This window comes from Lepidothrix coronata, unplaced genomic scaffold (genome assembly GCF_001604755.1).
Source record: "Lepidothrix coronata isolate B3197 unplaced genomic scaffold, Lepidothrix_coronata-1.0 Scaffold5, whole genome shotgun sequence".
In the NCBI taxonomy this organism is placed as follows: Eukaryota; Metazoa; Chordata; class Aves; order Passeriformes; family Pipridae; genus Lepidothrix; species Lepidothrix coronata.
Window position 1 is genome coordinate 323,990 of NW_016690185.1, and position 24,771 is coordinate 348,760.

At 39.6% G+C, this 24,771-nt stretch overlaps 1 protein-coding gene across 3 annotated transcripts; it reads right to left on the bottom strand.

Annotated features, from left to right (window-relative positions):
- Positions 1-24,691, bottom strand: RTN4IP1 (reticulon 4 interacting protein 1). 3 transcript variants are annotated; one of them, XM_017829442.1, is made up of 10 exons: positions 24,406-24,691; positions 22,482-22,633; positions 21,662-21,730; positions 21,299-21,423; positions 15,941-15,989; positions 14,291-14,427; positions 11,959-12,142; positions 10,505-10,597; positions 8,561-8,662; positions 23-134 (listed from the first exon to the last, which is right to left on the bottom strand). In XM_017829442.1, exons 1-9 carry the CDS (start codon positions 24,650-24,652, stop codon positions 8,561-8,563), a joined length of 1,158 nt encoding a protein of 385 aa, XP_017684931.1. In that variant the 5' UTR covers positions 24,653-24,691; the 3' UTR covers positions 23-134. The 3 variants fall into 3 exon arrangements, with proteins under 3 accessions (XP_017684920.1, XP_017684931.1, XP_017684940.1); XM_017829431.1 differs by lacking the exon at positions 8,561-8,662 and having other exon boundaries at positions 1-134; XM_017829451.1 differs by lacking the exon at positions 23-134 and having other exon boundaries at positions 8,613-8,666.
- Positions 24,692-24,771: the final 80 nt, after the last annotated feature.

The window sequence follows — 24,771 nt, forward strand, 5'->3', positions numbered from 1 at the left end:
TAATGATTAGAGATACTTTATTGTCTACTAATTACATTGATCACCGTTTTTCCACGTGCATGTCCTCCTTCCAATTTCAGAAAGGCCTTTGGAACTTCAGAAAAAGAGAAGACTTCATCAATAACTGGTTGAATCTACAGAATAAAGAAAAAGTGTCACTATATTAGGAATAAACTAATGTATCAGCCTTACACTTCAATATTGTATGAAGAAAAGGGAGGAAGTTTGTTTCAAGTGTTTAGTGCAGAAATTACCAAATACTGTAGTCACTAGCTTTTAACATTTCTCAGGGCTACCTCTGCATGCAGAAGGTGGCTTTCTGCTGCTCTTCGCCCAAGTTTTGAAACACCTCTACTAGCAGAGTTCAGAGCTCTGAACTCTACCACTGAAGTCACCATGCACGGCTCTTTTAAGTCCTTTCAAAAGCTGTCACTGTGGTTTACCTTTTTGTTGTCCACAATGATATACTGACAAAAAGAACATTTTTTTCTCATATTTCTCTATGCTTTTCTTGTTAAACACAAGGATTCTCACAAGGTCAGGTACTTCAAAGATACCTATAAATCTGGTGGCTATCTGCATCATTACATACCTAAGTACCCTTAAAAGACCACAGATAAAGTACAAAAAAATCCACAAACATTTGTTGCTGAATCATTTAGCTACACTTGAAAATTCAGCCACTGTGTATTCCAGTAGGCATACATCATTAAGCCCAGCTTGCATCAGCTGCTGTTTTGGTGTTAATTATGTGGAGTGGCCTTCTGGATTGTTTTAGACTCATTTCTAACAACAGTGAAGCTACTTATTCATTGTCCCCATTATTAACTAAGGAGCCTGAAAACCCTAAAAGCATTTTCTGTAGACATGATAAGTGTACTGACAGAGGTACAGAAGAAATCTCAGCTCTTATGAAAAATACTAATCACTGCTGGTCCAAGGGAAGAGGTTTTTTCCTACTGTCAGTTTCTGAGTCATGCTTCCAAAGGGCAAAATGAGATCTGTGTACCAAAGTACCTCCCACACCTCCTACCAAAGATCCTGCCTCACCTAAGATTGTTCCTTTACCTTGGATCCCTTACACCAGCCCAATGCATGTTCTTGCACTGATGAACTAATCCTAATTCTCTCATTAGAGGCAAACATGAACAGTAGATGAGTCTGCAGCTAGCTCTTGCAGTGATGAAGATTTGAAGTACCAGAGATCCAAACACACTATTTACAGTGCTAGAAAAAGATCCTTGTTACGTGTGTCAGAGAAAAAATATCTTCAGGCATTTTCCGCACAGCTACAAACATGCATGCTATCTTGTTGAATACTCCAGAACTGATAACTTCCCTGTCCTGGCAGGACATGCATCTTGCTAGATGGAAAAGGAATACATAGTAATAAGGACCCAAACAATTTGCCAGCATTGGAACAGTGCTGTCTTTCAAAAGGTTTGCTTGCTTTTACCACAAGACAAGGGCTGTACATTCAGATGTGCTGCTTAGGAGGTGAGCCTGCAGCACTACCAAGGAAAGGTTTTCATATACACACATTTTCCAAGCAGAAGCACTGACCACGCAGCAGCACAACAAATGCAATCTGGTAGTGGTCTGTGCTCAGGGAGGGTCTTTTCTCAGCTCTTAATTTTCTCTTTATTCAGACTGTGCCTTACCTTGACATTCATTCCTTGCACTGAAATTATTACTGGTTTTGCTTATAAGAGATCAGTAATCCAAGACATCAGTAATGTAACTATTACACTGCAGTATCTCCTAATCTTATCACTAGATTTTTCCTTTTTATTTTGTCAAGGCAAGCTTACTGTAAGCGTGACACTTTACATGGCAGAAAAGCAGGAATGAGTGACCCCCCCTCTGACAAATTCTACTTTAGAATTAGCAGCCAAATCACTATGAGAGCAACCGGGCAAATAAATATATTCACCAAGTGCTTCAAGTTTGCCATGCAGTGGGGTATTTCTTCCCCTTGTTCTGCCAGGACAGTCCCTGTAAACCAACCTCTAGCAAAATGAGAACTAACACACAGTAGAGGAGCCACAGAGATACCTCAACTGAGGAAGAAATGTGGGGTTTAAAGGAGCATGTTCCAAGACAAACTCATGTCTGCTCAGCATCCAGCACAGAATGGAAGTGTTGTCTCTGACATAGCAAAGTCAGGGACGTGGACCCGGGGCAGCAAAAACACTGGATTAGACAACGGCTTTGGGTAAACTGAGCATCTGGGTGCAGCTGCAGCTGCTGTGACTATCAGCAGGAGGAACGTGCTACTGGTCAGTAGTGACTGTTTTGAGGAAGACCAATCCTTGCTTTCATAGCAGAAGCTTGGGGAAAAACAATTCAGGAACCTTGTTGAGCCAAGCACAAATGCAGCCCTTGTACAGTACTTATTGTTAATGGCAGTTGCATACAAAGCTGTGCTTCAATTAATGAAAAAAAAAAAAAAATACAGAAATTCAGCCTGCTGGAGCATGGACACAGATGACCCCAACAAGACAAGAGGCAAGGAGGAGGGGAAGGGTATTTGGGGACAAAAGCAGTGCAGCAGCACAAGCGATGTGAAGTGCAAGGGATTTTAGGGAAAGGCAGAAGTTCATTTCAGACACCTGCAGCAACTGAGGAGACATGAACAAGATACTGCATTGTTGTGCTAGCTGCAGTCACTTACTGTAGGTTGCAACTTATAACCCTGACAGAAAGAGGTATGTTGCATCCTCAGCCTGTTTGGTAAAGTTTATTGCATTTAAAAAGTGGTGACACAGTGATTCAGAGGAACCCTGAATTCGGCCTCACAGTTCAAAACACCGTGTGTATTGCAGCCACCACATGCTCAAAGCCCAGCTGCTACATTGATGTAACCTCTAGCTCCATTTAAATGCTGGCTTTAGGCAGTGCTATAGAGAGACATGAATACTAAATTGATGATTCTGACAATCTAGAGCATTAAACATTTTATCTGGCTGGCTGGTCAGTCCCATTGTTTGAATAACCCTGAAAGGGCTGACCGTGTTGCTGCACAGTGATTCACTCAGCCTTTACCATAATCCACTGACTAAGATAAAATTTCTTCCTGTGAACAGACAAACAAGTAGGGGAGTCTGCTGTTTGTTGAATGTGTGATAATAAATGGAGATTAACTGGATAATAAAAACACTGCCTATTTACAGCCACGCATCAGTTCCTTGCCAGAGGACACCTATTTGTTCAGGGAAAAGGGATTAAACTAAAGTCTGGGAGAGAAAGGATTACACATACCCTCATTGAAATGTTTATCTGAAAACATTTTTGAAAGGTGTTTTCTTCCTCTTCATTCTCTCCAACACAGGACATACTATAGAAATGAATCTCAGGTCTCTTGAAATGAACTCATGTGTTTGGAAAAATAAAAAGAGTAATTGCTGATGCTGATTAAGGCTATCCTACATAGAGCACAGCTGTGATATCCCAGCCATTCTAGCCCTGAAAGCAGCAGGCGGTGAACAGGCACTGGCAGGAGTTGACTGGTCAGCAGGAATACACTCCCAATAATGGCAAATTCAGGCCCACCCTTGGAGGTCCCAGTTTCTGTGGTAGCAAGGACACAAGTCTGAATTTATCAGGAGGGGACAAGTGAGAAAACGTGACAGGAATGAAGATGGCTTTGACCCTCACAGCAGCAGCAAGTCGCTCCAGTGAGCGTGGAGCTGCTTCCTGCCGCTGGAGGGAGAGCAAGAGCCTCAAAAATCTCAGGAGAGAGACAAACTGAGAGCAAGCCTAGTTCAAAGCACAAAAGAAAAAAAGTGCCCTCGCTCAAAGGACAGTGACAGTGCACTGGCTCTCCCCCAGGTCTGCAAAGGATGGCCGTGTCAGAGCTGCAGGGCAGCCTTGCTTGGGAAGTGCCTCCCTCCCAACTGCTGCCTCCTGCGGCACACAGCCTACCTATGCCTTGATGAGGCTGCTCTTTGGGAAAGATACTCCTTGGGAAAGATACTTGCACGTGCACAGAACAAAAGCTGTCATGTGCTCCGTCAGACATCAGGCTTGCTGTAATGGAAAAGACCTGCTTGCTGTTCTGAGTTATAAAGGCTATCTTCCTCCAGAAATTACCACGGTGCCAAATGTGGTGTGTGAGCACAAATGCAGAGCTTGATGGTCTCCTTGGGCCTTCAGGGAGTCTCCCATCAATGTTAACAAGAATCTTGAACAGAAATTATTAAGAAGAACAGTTCTTTTCCTAGAACTAAACAATTAGTTATCCATTTGTTACTTTATTGTCATCCCATGGAAAAAAATATGCTGCTTTGGGACACTGCTGTTTCTGTCATTTCTTCCCTTTAGTGAGCATCTTCTCTGCTGTACTGCAGTTCCATGCTCACTGGGTCTTAATCCCACCCCTTTCTTCATCCTTCCTTCCCCTTAAAATGTCATGCAACAATGTATGCTGAGCTTCATATTGCTTGCCGACAGTAGGTTCTAGGATCAGCCCTCACTGAAGACAAAGTTCTTCCCATCTGGAACAGGTGGCTCTGGTCACAAGTTGTATGGGTAGCTTTGCAACTGCATAGAATCATGGAATGGTTTGGGTTGGAAAGGACCTTTAAAGGCCATTCAGTCTGACCCCCCCCTCCCATGGGCAGGGATACCTTCCACTAGACCAGGTTGCTCAGAGCCCCATCTTTGAATGTTTCGTAAAAAACTTTTTCCTTGCTATGTTTTTTATTAACTTGTATTTCAGACAATATGCACTTTCATACAAGAGCACACTAAAGGACATCACATATGTGATATTTCTGTCTGAACTGCCTAACAGAAGTAAAAATGATCCAATGATACACCCATAAGAAAAATGGTGCTGCAGTGGTTAAGACATGGGAATGAAAGGCAAGTGTCCTGCAGTTTACTCCCAGAGCCATCTTACCAACAACTGTATTACCAGCTTTTATTTGTTTGCTTATTAAGCCAAGGTACCTTCTTTCATATCCGACTTCTAACAGCAGCCCACAGGAACTCATGTGTATCATCTAGAATTTGTGAAATACTAGAAAATTAATCCCACTTAAGCAGGCTATCAGGGTATGGTCCAGAGTGTGGAAAAGGCTTCAAAAATCTCTAGCTCGTTAATTAGCCCTGGCAGAACAGCTTCTAAACAACACAATGCAGAGCAGTAAGAAACTGGAACAAGTCCAGAATTGCAGTGTGTGCCAGCCTAGCCCAAGCTTAAATCAGTAGAAATGAGGAAGATCCTGGGGGTTTAGTTACCTACTGGACCATGCTGAAAAACTGTTAACTAAAGGAAGAAGCAGCTCTCTTTTCTGGAATCCCCTGTCAGTCACATTCATGGAAGTTGTCCTGATATTTATGCTGGTAATGAAAGCAATCTGGGGCAATGTCACCATATACTTTGAACGAACTTCAGTACAGTTAATAAAAATACGTATTTGCATATGAAAGCATATCATATATATAGATTATAACAACAGTCCTGCATGATCTGCATCTCCCTGGATCTCAGCAAATTAAACTCACAACAGACAAGAGCTGTCTTGTTGACCCCACACTTCACTGCTGTGATAGACATAATTCCATCCTACACTAGGGGACTAGAGCTCAGAACACCAGGACTGACTTTATACAGAATATACAATTACATCAGGTTGAGGGAACATTTGATTAAGTTCCTGGTAGATGATGAAATTTTTCAAGACCTCATCATGGTGTATGCCAATTCACATATTCAAGTCCTATCCCCCCATGCAAAATTTCCATTGGTGCTCTTCACAGACACTTTAAGATGTAACCAGACAGCACCTTCATACAGAACATAAGCTACCATGTCCTGGAGGAACAGGAGCAGACTGTTTTAATAAAAATCACAGTCGCTTTTCTTTGGTGGCTGTGACAAAATGCAGATAGAGGTTCTTTTTGGAAGAGAAAGGGCTGGGGCTGAACAGAGCTTTTGGCAACCTCTCCTTGATCAACATCTCTGCCTTTAGCCAACCAACCTGGCAAGCAAATGCAGTGCAACAAGAAAACACAAATTTTTTAAAAAAAAAAAAAAAAAGTGCAAGCTTTGCAATTTAGGATGGAGAAATACAGTCCTCAAAACAAGTGTGAGTGACTAAAAAGAGTGGAGAAGAATGACTGATCTCTAGCTAATTTAGACATTTTAATGTAGAATCCCTATATTTAGGCATCCTAGAGCCTTTTCTAAGAGAGAGTAAAGCAAGCACCACCCAAGAGCGAGTCATCTCAGGTACCTTAAGATATTGTAGCACAGCCATAAAGACTGGTGAGAATGCAGAGAAGGCCACATCTATAGATGCCAGGTTTGGAGAACATTCAAGGACTCAGTGTTAAATTCACTGTTTAATATTCATACAGAGGAGAGAAATTGCAACAATTGTGCAACAAGGGCCAGGGAAAAAGTTACTTGCAGAACTGTAACAAGATGAACTGGAAGCAAATTAATACACACAGGTTAGGATACAGAGTGCAGAAGCTGCAATAACGTGTGGTAGCGGGAGGAACATAAGCCATCTTAAATCATAGACATCCAAACAACTTCAAAACCCACGTAATGGCAAAGTGGATGACCATATCCATTTGTGTTATTTACTTCCTGAATAGCAAGGACCAGCAATAGAAAACAACTGAATTCCACATTTTAACAGGCTATCTCAGAGCAAATCATGACAGGTGGACTAGCCCTCATTAGTAGATTGAGAAATAATAGTAGCAAAAGGTTATGTGATTTGTTCAGCACTGCACAAGCAGACAGCAGCAGGGCCAAAGAACAGTCAGTATCTGTCCTCCAAACCACAACAACAGGTGCTAAGTCCAAAGCATCTAGTGTCTTTAGCAAAATGTATAATCAACACTACTCACAAATTAAATTAATATAGGCATGCAATTGTTTTTCCTATTGATGCCTGTGTTGGAACATTTATCTAGAAAGCAAACATCACAGAGAATGGTCTGTTAATTTCATGATTGGAGACTCCACTTGCCCTTTAGCCTTCCTTCTGCAAAAACAACTTTCATCCATCAGCCCATCTGATGCAACTATGCCCTGAAGGAAAGAGTATTAAGTCACCAGAAACACTGCACACACACTTGTACTGCATTTAAATAGCACTGAATTAAAATGAAAATGTCACATTTCTGTAGGTCTGCATGTTAACCCACATCCTATCATGGTCCTGCAGGAACATACAACGTACTTAGTACTCCCCCTTACTAAGGAGTCTTCTGAGACTGCCTTCCTCCATCAGGCTTTATAAAAGGCAAAGTAAGTGCTCAGTTGTAAGTTAGAGGCTTTCTCCAACTTGAGTAGTTACGCAAATTTGGTCTAATTTCACCAAGGACATGTCCTTAGGAGGAAACTGTTAGGCAAGCAGCAAAAACCAAGACTGTCAATGTAAAATGCACAACACTGGCCACAAATATATCAAATTAATTCCTAACAAGCTTTTCAGTGACAATGTTTCAGCAAACAGTGTGCCAGCAGACCTGTGTCCTGAATTAAAGGCTCTGTTGATTTCAGTTGTGTTTAGATGAGAACCTTGTAATTCATGAGGAACATCTGCCATGGAAAGAGATACAGTAGCTTCTGACATGCCCTGGTGGAGCCCACATTAAGCCAGTCCTTACTGGGTCATAATTGCTGCAGTTTCAAACCATAACAGGGATTTCCCAGCAATTTATTAAGTAGCCAGTATCTCTAAATTTGTCAAGGAAATAAAACTTGATTTTTTCCGTGCCCATTACTGTTGCAGGAGCTCCCAGTCCCTCAGTCTCTTTGCAAGATGTCCAGCTGCAAGGCAGAGAAAACGGCTCGTAAACTGAAAATGATTTTGCAGTTTCCAGAACTGAGCTGATGTGCGGGTAAATTACACAAGGAAAATTATTCTCCTTCTTTGCACTACCAGCTCATCAAATCCTCTCCTTCTCCTCCCAATTTAAAAAGGTTAAAAGAACTCACAGCTGACATTTTGCAAATCTCTATTCCTTGCTGCAAAGATCATCCGTGTGAAAACCAAGTCACTTTAAACAAAATTACTTATTCTTCATCCACTGAAGGACTGAGAATCCTTTTGCTTTCACAAAGGATGAACTCATCAGAACTAAAAATCTGTGTTGATGCAGATGGACTATAAGAAAAACCACTGTCAAATCAATATGATCTGTAACTGTTTGAGAGGCATGCTCTTCAGTGCTTCACTTACTGTAATATCATCTCTTTAAACCATCAGCCCTTTTTAATTTTCTTCATTTAAATCCTCCCTCATCATTTATTCCTGAAAAAAAGCCTCTCATTTTCAGGAGCTCTGCAACTGCCCTCTTATTCATACTTCATACAATCTCAAAATTAAGATGTCTGTAACAGAAAAGACTGAAATTTCAAAATAACTAAAATCTGCATTACTCAAATCTGTTCACTCAAAACTAACAGGTTCAACTACAGAACTCAATTTGCTGGCTTCCCCAAACCTTCTCGATACGCTTCATTGCTTTGTGTCTTTTTAATTTTCATTTATTCTCTCCTATTCAAACATAAACATTTATTTTCACTTACTTATAGGAAATTGTAGTACAATTCCTCCAGTAATTCTCTCCTGTCTTTTTTCCAAACACCTACTCTTCTGAATGGATGGTCTGTCCATTTAAGAGAACTCTTGTGTCTAGACAATAAAGGTCATAGTCTTATTAATATCTGTCTAAATGGAACACATATGGGTCTTACAAAATACTGATGACAGCACAGATGTTTACAACATTGTATGAAATAGAGTAAAATGCTGCTAGAATAATGACTCTGCAGACAGTCTGACATTAGGACAGAAAATAAAAGACCAAGCAAACATCTTTGTCCTCATGATCATCTTACAACCAAAAGTACATCAGGACATTCATATATGTATGACGTACATTTTAAGTGGCATTGCAATTCACCTGTCCAGGTTATCAGACAGAGAACACCGATTAAGCCCTATCTCTATTGCATAAACAGGTGTTTCCCAAGAGGCTTTCACGGGCATATTCTGCATTTGTTTTGCATACAAGGTAAAAACGGAACACAAAACAAATTGTGACTGAGGTGAGAATCAGGACAAGTGGTAAGAGCAAAGACAAGGGCATTTCTTTTTCTTAGACACTTAAAATTTAGTAGTGTGACTGAGTGCAATCACAGCATGAGAATCATCTCCTATGGTTTCTTTCTTGACCATAGGATAATGCCTACAGCACTGGACATAATGCAAAGCAGAGAGCTGCAAAGCTGTAGCCAGGAACATACTTCCCCACAGCTTATTTGTTGCTGCAACCTCTGTTTATGAGTAGGTAAGTTTTTAGGAAATAGTGACTTTCCACTGGTTGTTTCAACAGCACACTGTTCATGAGAGAGGAATAGAAGTGGCTGAATTCAGGAAGGTTTTTATTCTTAGCAGCAACAGCACTGAGGTGGCAAATAGAAGCAATCAGGTCTAAAGTACAACAGCAGTTTCTTTACTCTTCTCCAAACTCTGGAACACATTGCACACCGAAAAAAAAGGGATCAACACTCAAAACTTTGAGAAATCTAAGTTTTACTAATATTGACAAATTTTGAGCACAAGATGGCTTGGCAGTTCACAGACTGGAATTACCAGCAGTCATGGCAGACTCTGCTTACTCTTCTGCTTTGGTACCACATAGAAAGCTTAACAGCAGTTGTCCGTATTGTCTACTCCTGGATAATTTCACGTTGCCAAAATTCCCAAAGAGAACACTGCCAGAATCTACAGCACCACACAATCCAAGAGACAGGAAATCAACTGTTCACTCCCACATACATTTTGTAACAAGCTCATAAACCTGAAAAGACCACAAAAGCAGACCACAGTCTATCTGGCACTTTGTGCTTTTCCCCCAAGTGCACTGGGATTCCCTGCAAGCTTATGAATGCTGACAATATTCCGAGTCACTGTGCTGAATTAGCACAAACATCATACTCTGAAGGACTGAAATAATGAAACACAAGATTCTTGTCACCACTCTACCAATGCAGATCATCTATGACTTGCAATAACCAGAATATTCTGGGCACATAATGGGCAGGATGCCCGACCATCCAGGCTAAGCAATTCTGCATATGCAGGTACACGCTCATATTTATTCTGACCAAATGAACCAAATGAGACCTCTTAAAACTTAATTTTCAATACCAGACAGAGTTCATGCTAAATAATTCCCACTGGCAAAAATAAACATTCACTGGGCATTACTTCCTTATACCTTTGTAAGCTTTGTGTTTTTGAAAACACACGCTCGAGAGGAGAAGGCAGAACAGTCTTAAGGATTATGAACTCCTAAATTTGATGCAAAAGACAGAAGTTAGAAACTGGAGCAAGTCGATTCTTAACTAGTTTTCCTCACTGTGAATCTCATAAAATTTTATTCCCCAATAGTGAACCTACATAATTTCCGAGTCAAAGCAGCATCTCTTTCAGCATAAATACCCAAATAACCATTACTGACATACCTTTCCAGAATCAACTAGTTCTGCTATTTCATCCAAACTTGGGCCACTTGGCATGAAAAAAGCCCACCGATAATGGACTCCTTTAAGAAGATGCTGCAAGAAAGATCACAAATATAGTAACAAATCATGAGAGCAAACTGAAATGGGAACTAAAATTAATGACAGAAATACCTAGAGAAGTAACTTAAGGAAAAGACATAGAAATATGTTGATGTCTGAAAAAAAGGTCACCTAAGCAGGTGGATGAAATGTACAGACTGGGATGTTTTGTTACCACAACAGGAGCAGGACGAATTTTGTGTCCAATTGCACAAGTCAGCTAGTAAAGAAAAACAACTACCTAGTCTCTACAACTAGAAACAGTATTAGGTGTTACATAAGAAAGAAGTGGTGCTATATATTTATGCACACTCACAAAGGGGGTGAAATAATCCCAGCAATGTGGCATTTAGAACCTTCCACTTCAGTGTTAGTGATTATATTTTTCCATTATCATATCTACCAAAATTATCACTGCCCAATGACAGATGGCAGCTCACATGAAAAACATTTTGGGAAGATCTCACAAGCACAAGTCAAGAGCACCTCTTCTGAGTAAGTCACTAATAAAAAAGAGCCATCCTCTGCTAAAGAGAGATGATTTTTAATACATGGCATAGAATCCTCCTCATCACTGAAATATGCACACTGAGAAATATATTACATTATTTCTTCAATGCCTTTTCATTTTGTTTTTGGGCTTTACTGTGAAAGTATTTGTGCAGGACTTAGAATCTCATTAGGTCAAGTCATCCCAGGAATACCATAGCAACTGCTTGAAAAGCATTCATCTGGAGAGCAAGTACACAAGTGGAGAGAAGAGAAAGTTCTAAAAAGCCCCACTGATCAGAATGCCCCACTGGCAGAATGTTTTAAGATCCACTTATGAAAACTAGAAAAATCAGTATCACCATGCAGACACATGAACATGAAAGAGATGAAAGACTTCCTAGCCACCCTCAATCACTTTTATTACTCTCTGGTGCTGGAACAGGATGAAGAGAATTAGTCAGGGAACAACGTTTTGAGAGAAAGCCTGACCGGCCCAAAGCAAGTAGCAAAACTGCTCTCATTTCAATGAGGCAGGGATTTGCTCTGTTTACTATGAAACGCTGGCTGTCAGCAGGACTCACTAGGGAGGCCATATGGAAAAGGCCACAGCAGAAAGCACAATAAGGAATCAAAACTTCAAAGCTCCCCAGACTACCACATACACCCAACAGCACCAGCCCAACACATTTCTTTTCAGTGCACGAAAGAAGGAAAGAATAATAGTGCATCTCAAGTATACTTAATGACATATAAGGACAATGCACCAGCTGCCTCTACATGAGCCACATGACTAGTATCCAAGCTACAAAAGCAGTCACTAGAGTAATACAAAATATGCAAGTATATAGGATTTTGTCAAATACCTTTAGAGTTTTGGAACCAACAGTGACTCCTGTTTGTAACATGCCGTCAGCCACTCCAAGTTTGTCCATATTGATCAGGAAAGGTGTCACTAAGGTAACATATGTTGCTCCTGACCATTTCTTCAAGAGATCTAATGCCCACTTCTCAGTGGATCCACCAACATTATCTAGGATAAAATCGAATCTGCAGACATAAAGAACAGGTTTAAAGTTATGATATGGAAAAAATAATTTCACCATAATTAAGCTAATTAATAGCAGAAATTTGCTACACTTCACATTTTTATGTGTTGCTGCAATGCAAAAAAATAATCAGCCTGCAAGATAGTAGCAAGAAAGTCCCAAGACTTCAGCTAAATCCCAGCTTTACTGTACAATGGAATTTAAACTTACAGGTTATTGCCCATTCACTGTGCAGCGGACACAGACTATTTAAATAACTTAAATGGCACTTAAACTCCAAAAAGCAGACATAGATGCACAACTACATTCTCTACTTGCTTAAAGCCTTCTAGAGCTCTATCTCCTCAGCCCTCCCACAGAGACCACCGGAACAGTCTTGAGGTCTGGTCTTAGCACTGAACAATATGGTACATGCATGTAAAAACTAGTCTGGACTCATGCCCTCACTAGGAACATCTCTTGTACATCACATGTACTCACGTGAAAGTCAGTTCCAGTGGCTAAAATTACATAAACAAATTATTCTACTAATCCTTATCTCCTCACCCACTTCTCAGCTGTGACCCAATTCTCAGCTTCACTTCTAAAAGTCTTTTTTTTAACCTCCTTATTTGTTTGGGGGCCATTTTACCTCTCCTGGCAGCTCTTTCGTTCACATCTACCTATTTAACGTTGAACCTAACAATGCAATGGGTCTAAAACTTTCCCCCCATGGAATGGGTATATGCAGCCTCTGGCAACAAGCCAGGTTCAGCATTCCTTCTCATTATCCCAGCATGTGAGCCTGTAAAGGCTGAATAGAGCAACAGGGAGCTATGCACCTGTTCTGTTAGATGCATAACTCATTCTCATTTTCATCTGTAAACTTCCAGCAATCTCCATATTTCCATACATATGTATATACGCATACCTCTAATCCAAATAACCTACAAATAAGAGGGAAAATACTTTATGCAAATTAAATAGAAAAGTTCCTATGTCTGGAATGGCAGTTTTCCTGCCTCATCTTCCAAGGATGTGATTTCATGTTTAGAGTTCAGTCAATTTAACAGCTGCCAACACAAACAGATCATGAAAACTAATGCTCCTGTAAAAAGTAGTTCACTATGGGTTCTGAAGAGTCAGTACAACTGAAAAGGGGAGGGAAGTAGGAACACCCCTCTCAGTATAGCTGACTGATCAGCCTAGTTGTATCATAAAACTGCACCCTAGGACACTGCTGTTGATATGTCTTAACAAGGGTCACTTGCTAGAATGAGTGTTTAGCATTAAAGTGTTGAATTGCAAAAAGGCAAATTTAGCACTGATTGCAAACTGCAAAATCAGTTGCTGCTTGTCCTGCCCACACAGTGTCAGTACCCTCGCAGTTGCCCTCAGGCCTGCTGACAATCACACTGCAGTTAAAGGGCATGTGTCTTCTTAGCAGAGTTATCAGTAAAATTCTTTCAGAGGCTGAGCAGCTTCTATTTCCCCTCCCAGAAAGTTAGCTCAATCTACCTAAAAAGAGCAGTGTAAATACCATATTCAAATACAAGTCACAGCAGACTAAGTTTAAACAGATGGAAAGATTACAAAAGCAAAAAATACTTCTGTTCTAGAGAAAATTCCCAAGTTAGTTTAAACATAACTGCTGTGACAAGATAAGTGTAATTGTTTATCAGAGGCAGCTGTACTCAATGTTACAGAAGAGAAATTTACTCCCAATTGAGTTGCACAGTGGCAAGTCAATTCACTGCTTCACGACATAGTTCTCTACAAGATCAATTTTACTATTTACCAACCTCACACAGGATTTTGGAAACCTATTTTAATTTATTCATGCATTGCATATGCTCCAAGATCCTTGGATGGAAGCTGACAAAACTGTTCAAATCACAGTCATTGAAGAGAAGCACGTGGAAATGAGCTTGCCACCACAAGCCCAATTAACTGGCTTAGTCTTACAATGAAATCTGTGCTGGGGATACTCACTTGGCAAACTGCATTCACAAAGGGTTGTGGTGAATTTGCTTTACAAAATAATGCTTTAAAAATGGGAGAAGAAAAATAAAAATGAGCGAGTTCTGATAGACTGGAGTCAAGCAATCAAAAGACAGACAGTCTGACCACTAACTCCTTCATCTCAGAATTAAGCAACACAAACACGTACAAGGGTAATGTTTTAAGTTGCTCTTCCAGATTTCCAGATTTGTAATCAATCACATCATCCGCTCCAAGCTTTTTCACCAGTGTGCTGGCATCATGAGAACAAACTGCTGTCACGTGAGCACCCCAGGCCTTCACTAGCTAAAAACAAGTATAAAAAAAAGGAGAAGTCCAAAGATTAAAATTTAGTGAAACATTGAGAACAACTTAAAAAGCCAAAGTCTCATTATATTTATATAACAAATGAGGACCTTTAATAGGGAGTGAGAGACTGTGTTCCAGTACAGAATAATCTCTCACACATCCCACAGACAAAATAATGACTGGAATTTATCAATATTTAAGGTGGTTTTGGGGACAGAGGAGTTGGTATGAAGATAAAAGGGTGGGTTTTTTTATGCCACTTAAAGATACCAGGTCTCACAACAAATAAGGCTCCAAATGAAATACTCAGTTTGCCATCTGAATCTGCCAGCTAAATGTACACTAAGAGGTACTGTCCAAGTTGCCAATCTACAAAACTGTCACCAGATCAACCACTGAATATTTTTAAATATGCCCTTTAAGTATTTCATATATCTATCTTACTGTAAATAGGTTAAATACTAGTAACAAGAAAAAGTAAGTCATCTCTGATCTACCACAGGGACAATATCAGGTTATCTTATACTCCAAAAGCTATAGCAAAGTAAAGGATTTTTGCTAGTTATTTCTCTCTATTGGCATTTCATTTTTTCATTCACACTAATATTTTTTACCTTTACTACAGATTAATGAATGTAGTTTAACCAGGATTAATCAGTTACAAATTGTAACTAGTCAGTGGCTGGTCAGCCTTTTGTACTGAAGGTAGTACCTGCTTTATCATGGATCAGGCAAACAGCATACCACAAAAACTTTTCCTGTAAGCCTCTTTAAAACCACTGTGTTTATGGCCTAGTAGCATGGAATGCAGCGATGCAATCACCCAGCTGCTGTATTTTTTTCAGGTTCTTGAGAGAAGATGTTTCAGAATGAGACAACAGTGATTAGAATCAAAATACCCAAATTAACTGAGAGCATGAAAAGAGGATGTTCCACAACTAATGGATCAACAAAAGAGCATGTTGACTCTCCAAAGTTTAGAGCTACTGGAATAGACAGACAAAAGGGCAGCAGGGCAAAGACAGTGAGGGAAAGTTAATCTAAGCCACGGCACTTAAAATACACTGCACATAAAAGCCTGGTGGCCTCCCACATCATTTGACCACCTATAACAGTTGTAGTAGATGATACTCCATCAGTTTTTCTACTCATATACCAAGTTCTGTTTGTATTTATAGAGCAGAGCTGAGTGAAAGGTGATGAGAACAGGCTACATATTTCAAGTTACAACAATCAGAAACTTCCTGCACCCAAATTTTGAAATGCAGTCTTAGATACAATTCCTTTCTTTGAAAGTCCCTGCTTCCTACTTTAAACTAATACAGTGTAACAGATGGAAAGCAATAAATCTGAAAATATTTCACTTTTGGAAATATTAATCAGCTTGATCAGACAGATTAATCAGTAGCTTGATATTTCTCTATTCCTTCTCTCAACTCCCTTCTGTTACTTTTTTTTCTCCACACTGAATCGTTTGAAGATGCATCCTGGGTATGCTGGTTTATATTACCTGTACAGCAAATGTACCAACTCCTCCTGAAGCTCCTAATATTAATACTCTGTAAGAGAAAATTAAAATGTATTAAACAGTTTTTTAAACAAACTCTACAGTAACTATGTATTCTAATACTCCTTATACATCTCTGACACCAAACTACTTTAAGCAAAAGATTGTATTTGTCACTAAATGTTATTCAAGAGTGGTTAACTCTTCAGATAGCTGATAATGTGCCTTAACATTGCTGATCTTATGTCCTGTGCCAAGAGCATTATCTCAGCATAGCCAAAGAGACTTACTCAGATGTGCTTTCCACTAAATGCAAGCAGTGGAGCTGTCAGGCTATAACATTTATCACCCAAAACCCCTGTACCTGTTCTCACTTTCCCAAACATCACTGTTTAGTTTGGGACAAAGTCAGTTAAGAATGCTTTCTGTCTCCCAGACTCCGCTGTCCTATCTCCTAAAGAAAAAAATCTGATTCACCAACATTTTACACAAATTGGTCTCATCTAAGAGAAAAAATAGTTTAATATCACATTATTTAAGGAGGCTATGAACTTCAGAATATATGGAACATAATTTGCCCATACTGCATAATATTTCTCTAAAAGACAAAAATATAATGAAGTACCCTCACCATGAACAAGCTTGATTTCTATTAAATTATCTGTCTTTCTCTTTAGAAAAAAGGCAGTAGAATTTTTCTAGTTCATCTCAAAAAAAATTGTAAATGCCAGGTTGTGGAAACTGCCACACAAGCAAAAAAATGAAAAATTACCAAATTATTAGCAATTGAGAGTTCATTTTAACTGAATTTATTGGTCTAAATTTAAAAAAAAAATTAATGCAAGTTTAGTCATGTGAAGATCTTACTGCTAGCAGCCAAATCACTGTTCAAAAATTTCATCCAGATATTTTATTAAGTAACTAAACATTAGAAAATTGATTAGTGGAAAACCTTGCAGCTCAAGTTACAGACACTGCGTGGACTTTGGGCCTATTTGCTAATTCTAGGACAAAAGGAAGATTCAAGATGAAGTCCTGGCATAGGATTGGCAATCAAGTTTCTCACAACTTCTGTCTGCCAGGAAAATTTCAGAATCTTCAGAAGCTGGTTTAAAACATTCCTGTTTTAAATGTCAGTGTGCTGGATGTTGAATGAAATTGCTTTTTACAGTACAAAACTGTACTATACAATTTAGAGTCTCAGTTTACAAAAATTCTTTGAAGTAACCTAAGAGACTTGGCTTTGGTCACAGTATCCATTTTAAAATGCTTCCTCTTTTGTAACTGATCAGATTCTGTTCCCTCCCGTTTCACTGATCCAAGCTGCAAAATTCAGATTAAGAATATGAAACCATAATGCCTGAAGCTTTTAAATCTGCCACAATGTACTTATCCACAGAACTAGGCTTCTAACGACAGATGCCTGAAGCAACATGCATATTTTTACTTTATTATACTTGAAAAGGCTCAAGGATGCTACGCTCGAGATACTGGGTTAAGCCCATCTTTATCCTTAAAAAGGACAGTCACAATTAAATCCTTTCAAAATAACCTTTATAAGTCACCCTTACAATTTTACTCCTTGCTTAAAAGGCATTTCTTCCACTACACATTTTGGGGAATGTTGTAATCTTAAAATGTACATTTTGCTCAAAAGATTTAGGTAACATTTTCAGTTTGGGGAGCTGCTTGGCTGGGACTTTTTTTTATTTTCCCCTTCAATAAAAGCCCTTAAGATTCTTCAGGTAGAAATACTTTCCAGATTCAGTTTGTTCCTATGTTATGGGGCTATTTTCTACCAAACTTCTAATTATTAAAACACATTGTGACTTCAAGGAAGCTTTTCATTTCAGAGGCAGACTATGCCTGCATAGAAGATCCATGTGCCACAGCTCAACTAATCAGCATTTTTACAGCACTGGCGACAGCAAGACACATTGTTTGGCAAAACGTAAGCAAGGAAATGTTTGAAGGTGCAGGACCTGCTAGGATGCCACTGAAGGACCACAGATGTTGGCAAGTGCCAAAGCAGGAACGGTTTTGTTTGCACTGCCTCAGGAAAACACAGAAAGGAGAAAAAATATCGTAGAAACTACCTGTTTTCACTGCAAAGGGAAGCTAGTAGTAAAGTAATATAGTATGTGTACAAGGAAACAAACTAACAAATCATTTAACCCTACAGAGATCAAAAGAACAAAATGAACATTCGCACCCCAGGGTTTCCTCCCTTCTGACAGAGACACAACATTCACCAAGTCCCATATGAGGGACTCTAGGAGTTCAAATGATCAGGAAGTCAGCAGATCTCTCCAGATAAGCATACCATGAGATGAGAGTTTCGCCCTTCTCCCTGGGCCCTGCTCGAAACTATGGTGTGATCAGAAACTAGCATCAGAGAGCCAGGACCTGTTTCAGCTGTGTGTCCCCCCCCCCCAAAACACACACAGGGTGGGGAGTGGGTGCACAGATCAAGGACTAACATTTTCTCTGGATTATAAACAACTAACAATTTTCAGTGACTCAGGTACATGCAAAATAAAAATATATGTATTGAATAAATACATAAATTTTATATTGGCATAAAATTAATGTATTCATTGAATAAACATATCAACTTTATTTAGATATAAAATTAAATTTCATTTAATTATGCCAACAAAATGTCCCCAAGAGACTTATTCCTGGATCAAGAAGTGTTTACCCTATCAGGAATTTTTAAAACCTACACTCAATTTGTACTTCTCAACAGATAAAATGACAAAATAACATATAGACATGGAAAAAATATTTTCTTGGGGTATTATACCGTTCAAATTTTCATTGTAACAATATAAACCAGGAGTGCATGTTTAATAGCTTACAGTAAAACAATCCAGCATCTCTCCCCAGCGTACTTAAAAGTATAAAATATTGCCTCTATATTTATAAAAAGACCTTTACTTAACAGTATATGCAAGCACTTTCAAGAACTTCTCAAACTGTAAGGTTTGTTTTTATCATGCATTTTGTGAATACAGCAAGTAAGATATTTAACAGCTAGTGTTGAAGAAGCTCTCCAGGTATTCACAGTAAACTTCAAAACAACAGAGTAATTTTGAACATTTAGTACAGTATGAACATTCACTTTTAGCTCGTACAAGAATATTGACATTAATTACAGTCATAGAGAATAAAAGTTATGGAGAAACGAGTGGAATTGCAGTGAAGCAGGAGGCTTCACAAACAGTGTGAGCACATTTCAGGTAACTTGTAAAAAAAAAGATCTGTGAAAGCGTGTGCAGATCAGCAGATATTCCTGTCAGATCAAAGTACAGTCAGACACTGGGCTGTTAGCAAGTACTTCTGGTTAGCCCACCCTTCCACCTTAAAAGAGGCAAAGAAAACAATACACACCAGCAGAAAAATCTCATCTTTTTAAGGTGTCTTAACACTGCAATAAAGTATTAGTGAAGTCACTTTCATCAAGGAATACAGCTGCTCTGTCAAAATAAGACACACTCTTGGGTGTGCATACACCCTTCTACACAGCTATTTATATACACCTGCAGGAGACAAAAAGACCAACATAAAATCACGTATGTAAGGTAACTCCTTACCAAATATATTATTTAAAGGAATCAAGAAACACTGTATAAATTTTTGTATTTTTAAATTATTGTCTTCAGAGTTCAGGAATACAATTTTGCACAGCCCCTTCAATGCGCTTCATATATTTTCCTACAAGAAATTCTTCAGGGGGAAAAAGTACCATCACATAAGTAATTTGCTGCTAGTTTTACAGTTCAAAATGTCTAGGTAGGAATAATATTTTATAATTACAATAATTTTTTTCTGACAGAGTACTTAAATATTTATTTGGAGCATAAAAGTAAATATTAAATGTAAAGACACTTTATAAATGCAGTTCGAATTTTACTTTTAACAATCTGAACACTTACCTGAAGATTGGAAAGAAACTTTAAACAAGGCTAGCCTATCAACATATCTTTAGATTAATTCTATTTACATGTAAAAGTTAAGATAATAAAAAAGTCTAAACACTGAAAAATAAAAAGTAAGGCAGTGTTATCTAGAATTTTAGTACTAGCTGGAAGTTAATTTCAATGACGTCTCTTCAAAACTCCTTTAAATTTTGCAATTTAATTTTCTCAAAACATTGTTTATCTCTAGAACAAACAATTGCTCAGTATTTTCATGATGAAATTTACTGTGACATATCTTCTAAAGATGTGAGTGAAGAATTTCAGTAGATCTAGTGTTTTTTGCAATGTGTTGCATTACAAAGTACCAGCCAAGATAAGAGGAGGGTCAGGCATCTAGACTCCTACTGCCCAATAATTACTTTACGACCTAAATTTTTGGTACAGCATAGTAAGTTTAATTATTATTTTTTCAACTCTAGTATTTTTACTTCTGCCCTTATTGCCATTCTGAAGGTCTTGCTATCTATTTACTCAAACATCTAAAGGTCAAAATAACTGCAAAGTTCAATTATCAGAAGAAAAATGGTATTTGCTCAAATCTTTCAATGCATTTTTCCTCATCTGCCACTGTCAGATTAACAGGCTGATAAACAAAGCCAATTTTTCTCTTTGATTGGCTGTTTGTCTTGCATGTTCTCCTCTTCTTGTCTGCATTCCTGACTTCATCAAAGTTCTGGCCTGCAGGTCAAATAAGACTCGGTCACCTACTCATTTTCCTCTAAAATGCTGGAAAACCAGTCTGTTCCAAATGGCCCACGCATGCAGAAAGTGAGTGAACCATATCTCTGTGATTGAGAGGGCTTTTTGTGAGTTGCCAGATAACTGAGAGGATATTACATTTGGCTAACTGTCCCAACAGGACAGGCAAACAGAAAGGCAAAGTCCCTATAAATTTCTAGAGATAACATCCTTAAATTCGCTATATAGTCTGTACATTAGATATACATTGGATTATCATAGAATGGCCTGGGTTGGAAGGGACCTCAAAGATCATCTAGTTCCAAACCAACCCCCTGTTGTGGACAGGGACACCTTTCACTAGACCAGGTTGCCCAGAGCTCCATCCAACCTGGCCTTACACACTTCCAGGAATGGGGCATCCACAACTTCTCTGGGCATTTCCTACCTTTATACAGTCACTACATAGAGGAAGTGAGCAGCAAGTGATTCAGTACACACTTCAGTTGTGGACCTCATTTGAGCCTCCCTTAAAGAAGCCTCTCTCAGCAGCTGGGTAGGTTGAACTAACATCTTCAGGCATCTGTCTTTGTGAATGTCAGGGTGTAACAGTCTTCATCACTGCTGGACATGTCTTAGAAGCAGCTCATCAATATAAAAATGAACAACTTTAGTTTTAGCACCAAAATTATTTACTTACCTTTTCCCACTACAATTACTTTTGTTCAGTCCTCCTACTTGGTTAAGTGCAGACCATGCAGTGAGACCAACGTATGGTAAGGCAGCAGCTTCTATGTGACTGAGACACTTTGGCTTAAAAGACACCTGAAATAAAATCATATGTAAGTCACGCAGCAGATCCTATGAGGCACTGAAATACTTAAGCAAGCTTTACTGAATTGCAGATTGTGTACTGCACTTTTTCAACCATCTTCATAACTAGCTGGAGTACAAATGAATCCGAGCACTAAGGAATGAACAGTTACTTAGACACTCAAGAAGAAAAATGCCAATCTTTACAACTTTGGGGGTTCGTCTGTTAGCCACAGTTTTTAAAGTTTACCTCGTTTCCACTAGCTACCACAAACTCTGACAGAGTGCCCTGTTTCCATAGAGGAATTGCTGCCCACACCTAAAACCAAACAGAAAACAAATATCAATTTTTTTTAACTTTGCACACGATTGTATGTACACAGAAAAGCTTCCTTCCTTAAAAATATCTTTTTTCCAATTTGCAGAATGTCTTCATTGTTTATCAGAAACCAGTTTTAGCTTAACCATCACAAAACTGATGACTGTGTGACTGTACCACTGCACTATGTATAACACATAATTTTCCAAAACCCCCAAACTAGTCCCATACCAGGAAAGCCCAGATTATAGGGGTGGGGGTGGTGCAGAATCAGAATTTGCTATACTAAAACTGCTGAAATATGAAAGCAACCGATGAAGGTGAAAGCAAATAGTATTTGTGTCGGGACTCATGAAGTGGTTTTTGAGTTAAGTCAAAGTTCCTATTCTAAATTACTCATGAAAAAAAACAACTAATCCCTTCCTGTCATAATTCTATCTTCGGTGAAAAAGAAAGCAACATTTTAAGTGTGCACTTAAAAATAAATAAATTCCACTCTTGCTACCACTGAAATGGGCCAAAAACTAAAAAACAGAAGGGTAATTAACTTGCAGAAGCAAGTCTCTGAAAGACCATATTTTTCAGACGAAAAAATGAAGGGAAGAAAGCATTCTAGGAATTTATTACCAGATAGGCCTCATTAAGAGTGCAACAATATTAAAGAAAATAAAGAGGAAAATGAAAGCTGAACATCTTATAGTATATTTTAACTATACATGTTAGAAAAAAAAAAAGAGATTGGTAGTATCACCTCATCTCCAGGTTTGAAATAAGACACACTCAGTCCACATTCCATAACAACACCAGAGACATCTCGCCCAAGTGTTAGTGGAAATTCAGTCTCCTCGGTTTTGAGTTTCAGGGGATCTCGCTTCATATTTAAGGCGGTTGCACCATAACCACCTGCAAAACATGAAATTAACCATGACATACCATACTGAGTTTTCATTTATTAACTGGACAATTCCAATTAGAAATCACTATCTGTACAAAATGTGCCTCAATTCTGTTATAACTCAAGCATGCAAAAAATCTGCAATATTTTGTATTTTTACAGATTTAATAAATAAAGAGCAAACCTCATTCTGGCTTATTTATCCATGAGATGACTCTCCATTATAAAAATATTTAACATGTGATAACACTGTCAGAAATTCTAAGTCCACTTAAAATACTGGAAATGGCCTATTTTCCAATAGCATCACGTAGCTAGAAATCTAAAAGAACTCCAAGCTTTCCACCTGTCTTTCCAAATAAAGTACTGTAAAAAGCAACATGAACATAATTGTAAAAAAATATTACAGCACATCTCCTAAGATGAGTAATCTGAACTTCTATTCAGTAAGTAACACATAAATGCTTTGAAGTCTCAGAATTACCCATCTAATAACTATGCTCAGCCTAAAAGAAGTCTGCATTGAGGCACATACACCCATTCAAGTATGTGGACAAGTCTGCCTAGGTGGCCTATCATGATAATAATAATAATGGCCAGTCTTCGCGAGCGAAGATTTGGGAAAGGTCAACCCGGGTCGCAGTGGTGAGAGTCCTGCACCCTAACCACTAGACCACCAGAGGCCCCTTCCTATCATGATAAAAAGTGTCTTAATACTGAAAAGAAACAAAAACAAAAGCAGGCAGCCTGAAGGAAGGATGAAAACATAGTTTCTTTCAAATACTTTTATAACTGACTCAAAATACTACTTGCAGCCCAGCAGTTAAAGTGGGTCATTTAACAGAAATCCTCAGGTAGCAAATGTCTCATAATGAAAGCCCCAACTATATACAAAGATTTTTTTTGAATGCATTTATTAGAGATTCAAAACACAGATTACAGCTCTGTCAGCAGGCTTCCTAAAGATATATTTGCATATTCTACTGAATCTGATTTGATATGTAAGATCACTTCTCAACATGACATATAAGATATTCTACTACCACAACTTCCTTCTGTTTTGAACCTTGAAATTGCGGAAAAAAATCTGATTAAATGTTTCAAATACAAAGAGCTGGACAGGAAAAGATACAGATTTCCTGGGCGAGATGACAGCAGGTACTCAGATGCCAATTCAGGATGGGCATGGCAATATACAACAGGGGGACAGTACTAGGTCACACATGTTGACTTGACCAACTTTGACCTTCAGCCTCATTCACCGCAAAGGATAGGAAAATCCAGCTCCTCTCAGGGGGAACGCTGGATGGGCAAGTCTCCTGGCCAGGAGAGTAGCACCAGCCAGACGGTGGGGAGAGGGGAAGAGACTTGAGAGAAAATCCCACCATGGTTATGCTACTGATAGAAGGATAATGGCTTGTGAGGCGCAAGCCTGCAGGGCACCGCAGCTGGTCACTCGATTAAAGCTTACCCCAGCAACACACACTCTCCTCAGAGGATTTTTGTATCATTCTTCCCTAAGAACTTGAAAAGAACTTTTCATACCGTTCTTCCCTGAGAACCTGACAAAAGTTAAGTTTCCAAGGGGTGGCGGTGTCCCACGGGGCTCAGGGCAACACGTGCTTTGAGGCAGCCCCTGGACACTGTCCAGACGGGTGTGTGCCGGCAAGGACGGAGCTCAGGTACCACTCCGCGCGCCGGGGGCCATGGGAGCCGCAGCCCCAGCACAGTCCCTGCCATCCCGGCAGCCCGGCCAAGAGCGCCCGGGGTCGGCACTTACTTCTCATGCTGAGGTCGATGGGGTTCAGGCTCGCAGCGTGAACCCTAATGATGACCTCGTTCGGGAAGTGTATGATGGGGAACACCATGTCCCTGGTGAAGCGCAGCACCTCGTTACTGCCGTACCGGTCTATGACCCAGCTGGGCATGGCGCTCCAAGCCCGCGGAGAGGCGTGGAGCCCACGGGCCCGCGGCCGCCTGCCTGCCCAGCGCAGCGCCCGCCAGCCCGCCGCCCCCCGCGACAGCATGGTCGGGGCAGCCAGGATGGGCCGCGGGACCGGCACCGGCACCGGCACCGGGACGCGCCTCTCCCGCTCGCCTGCGCGCTCAGCCCTGGCGGCACCGCAGCCAATGGGCGGCCGCCTTC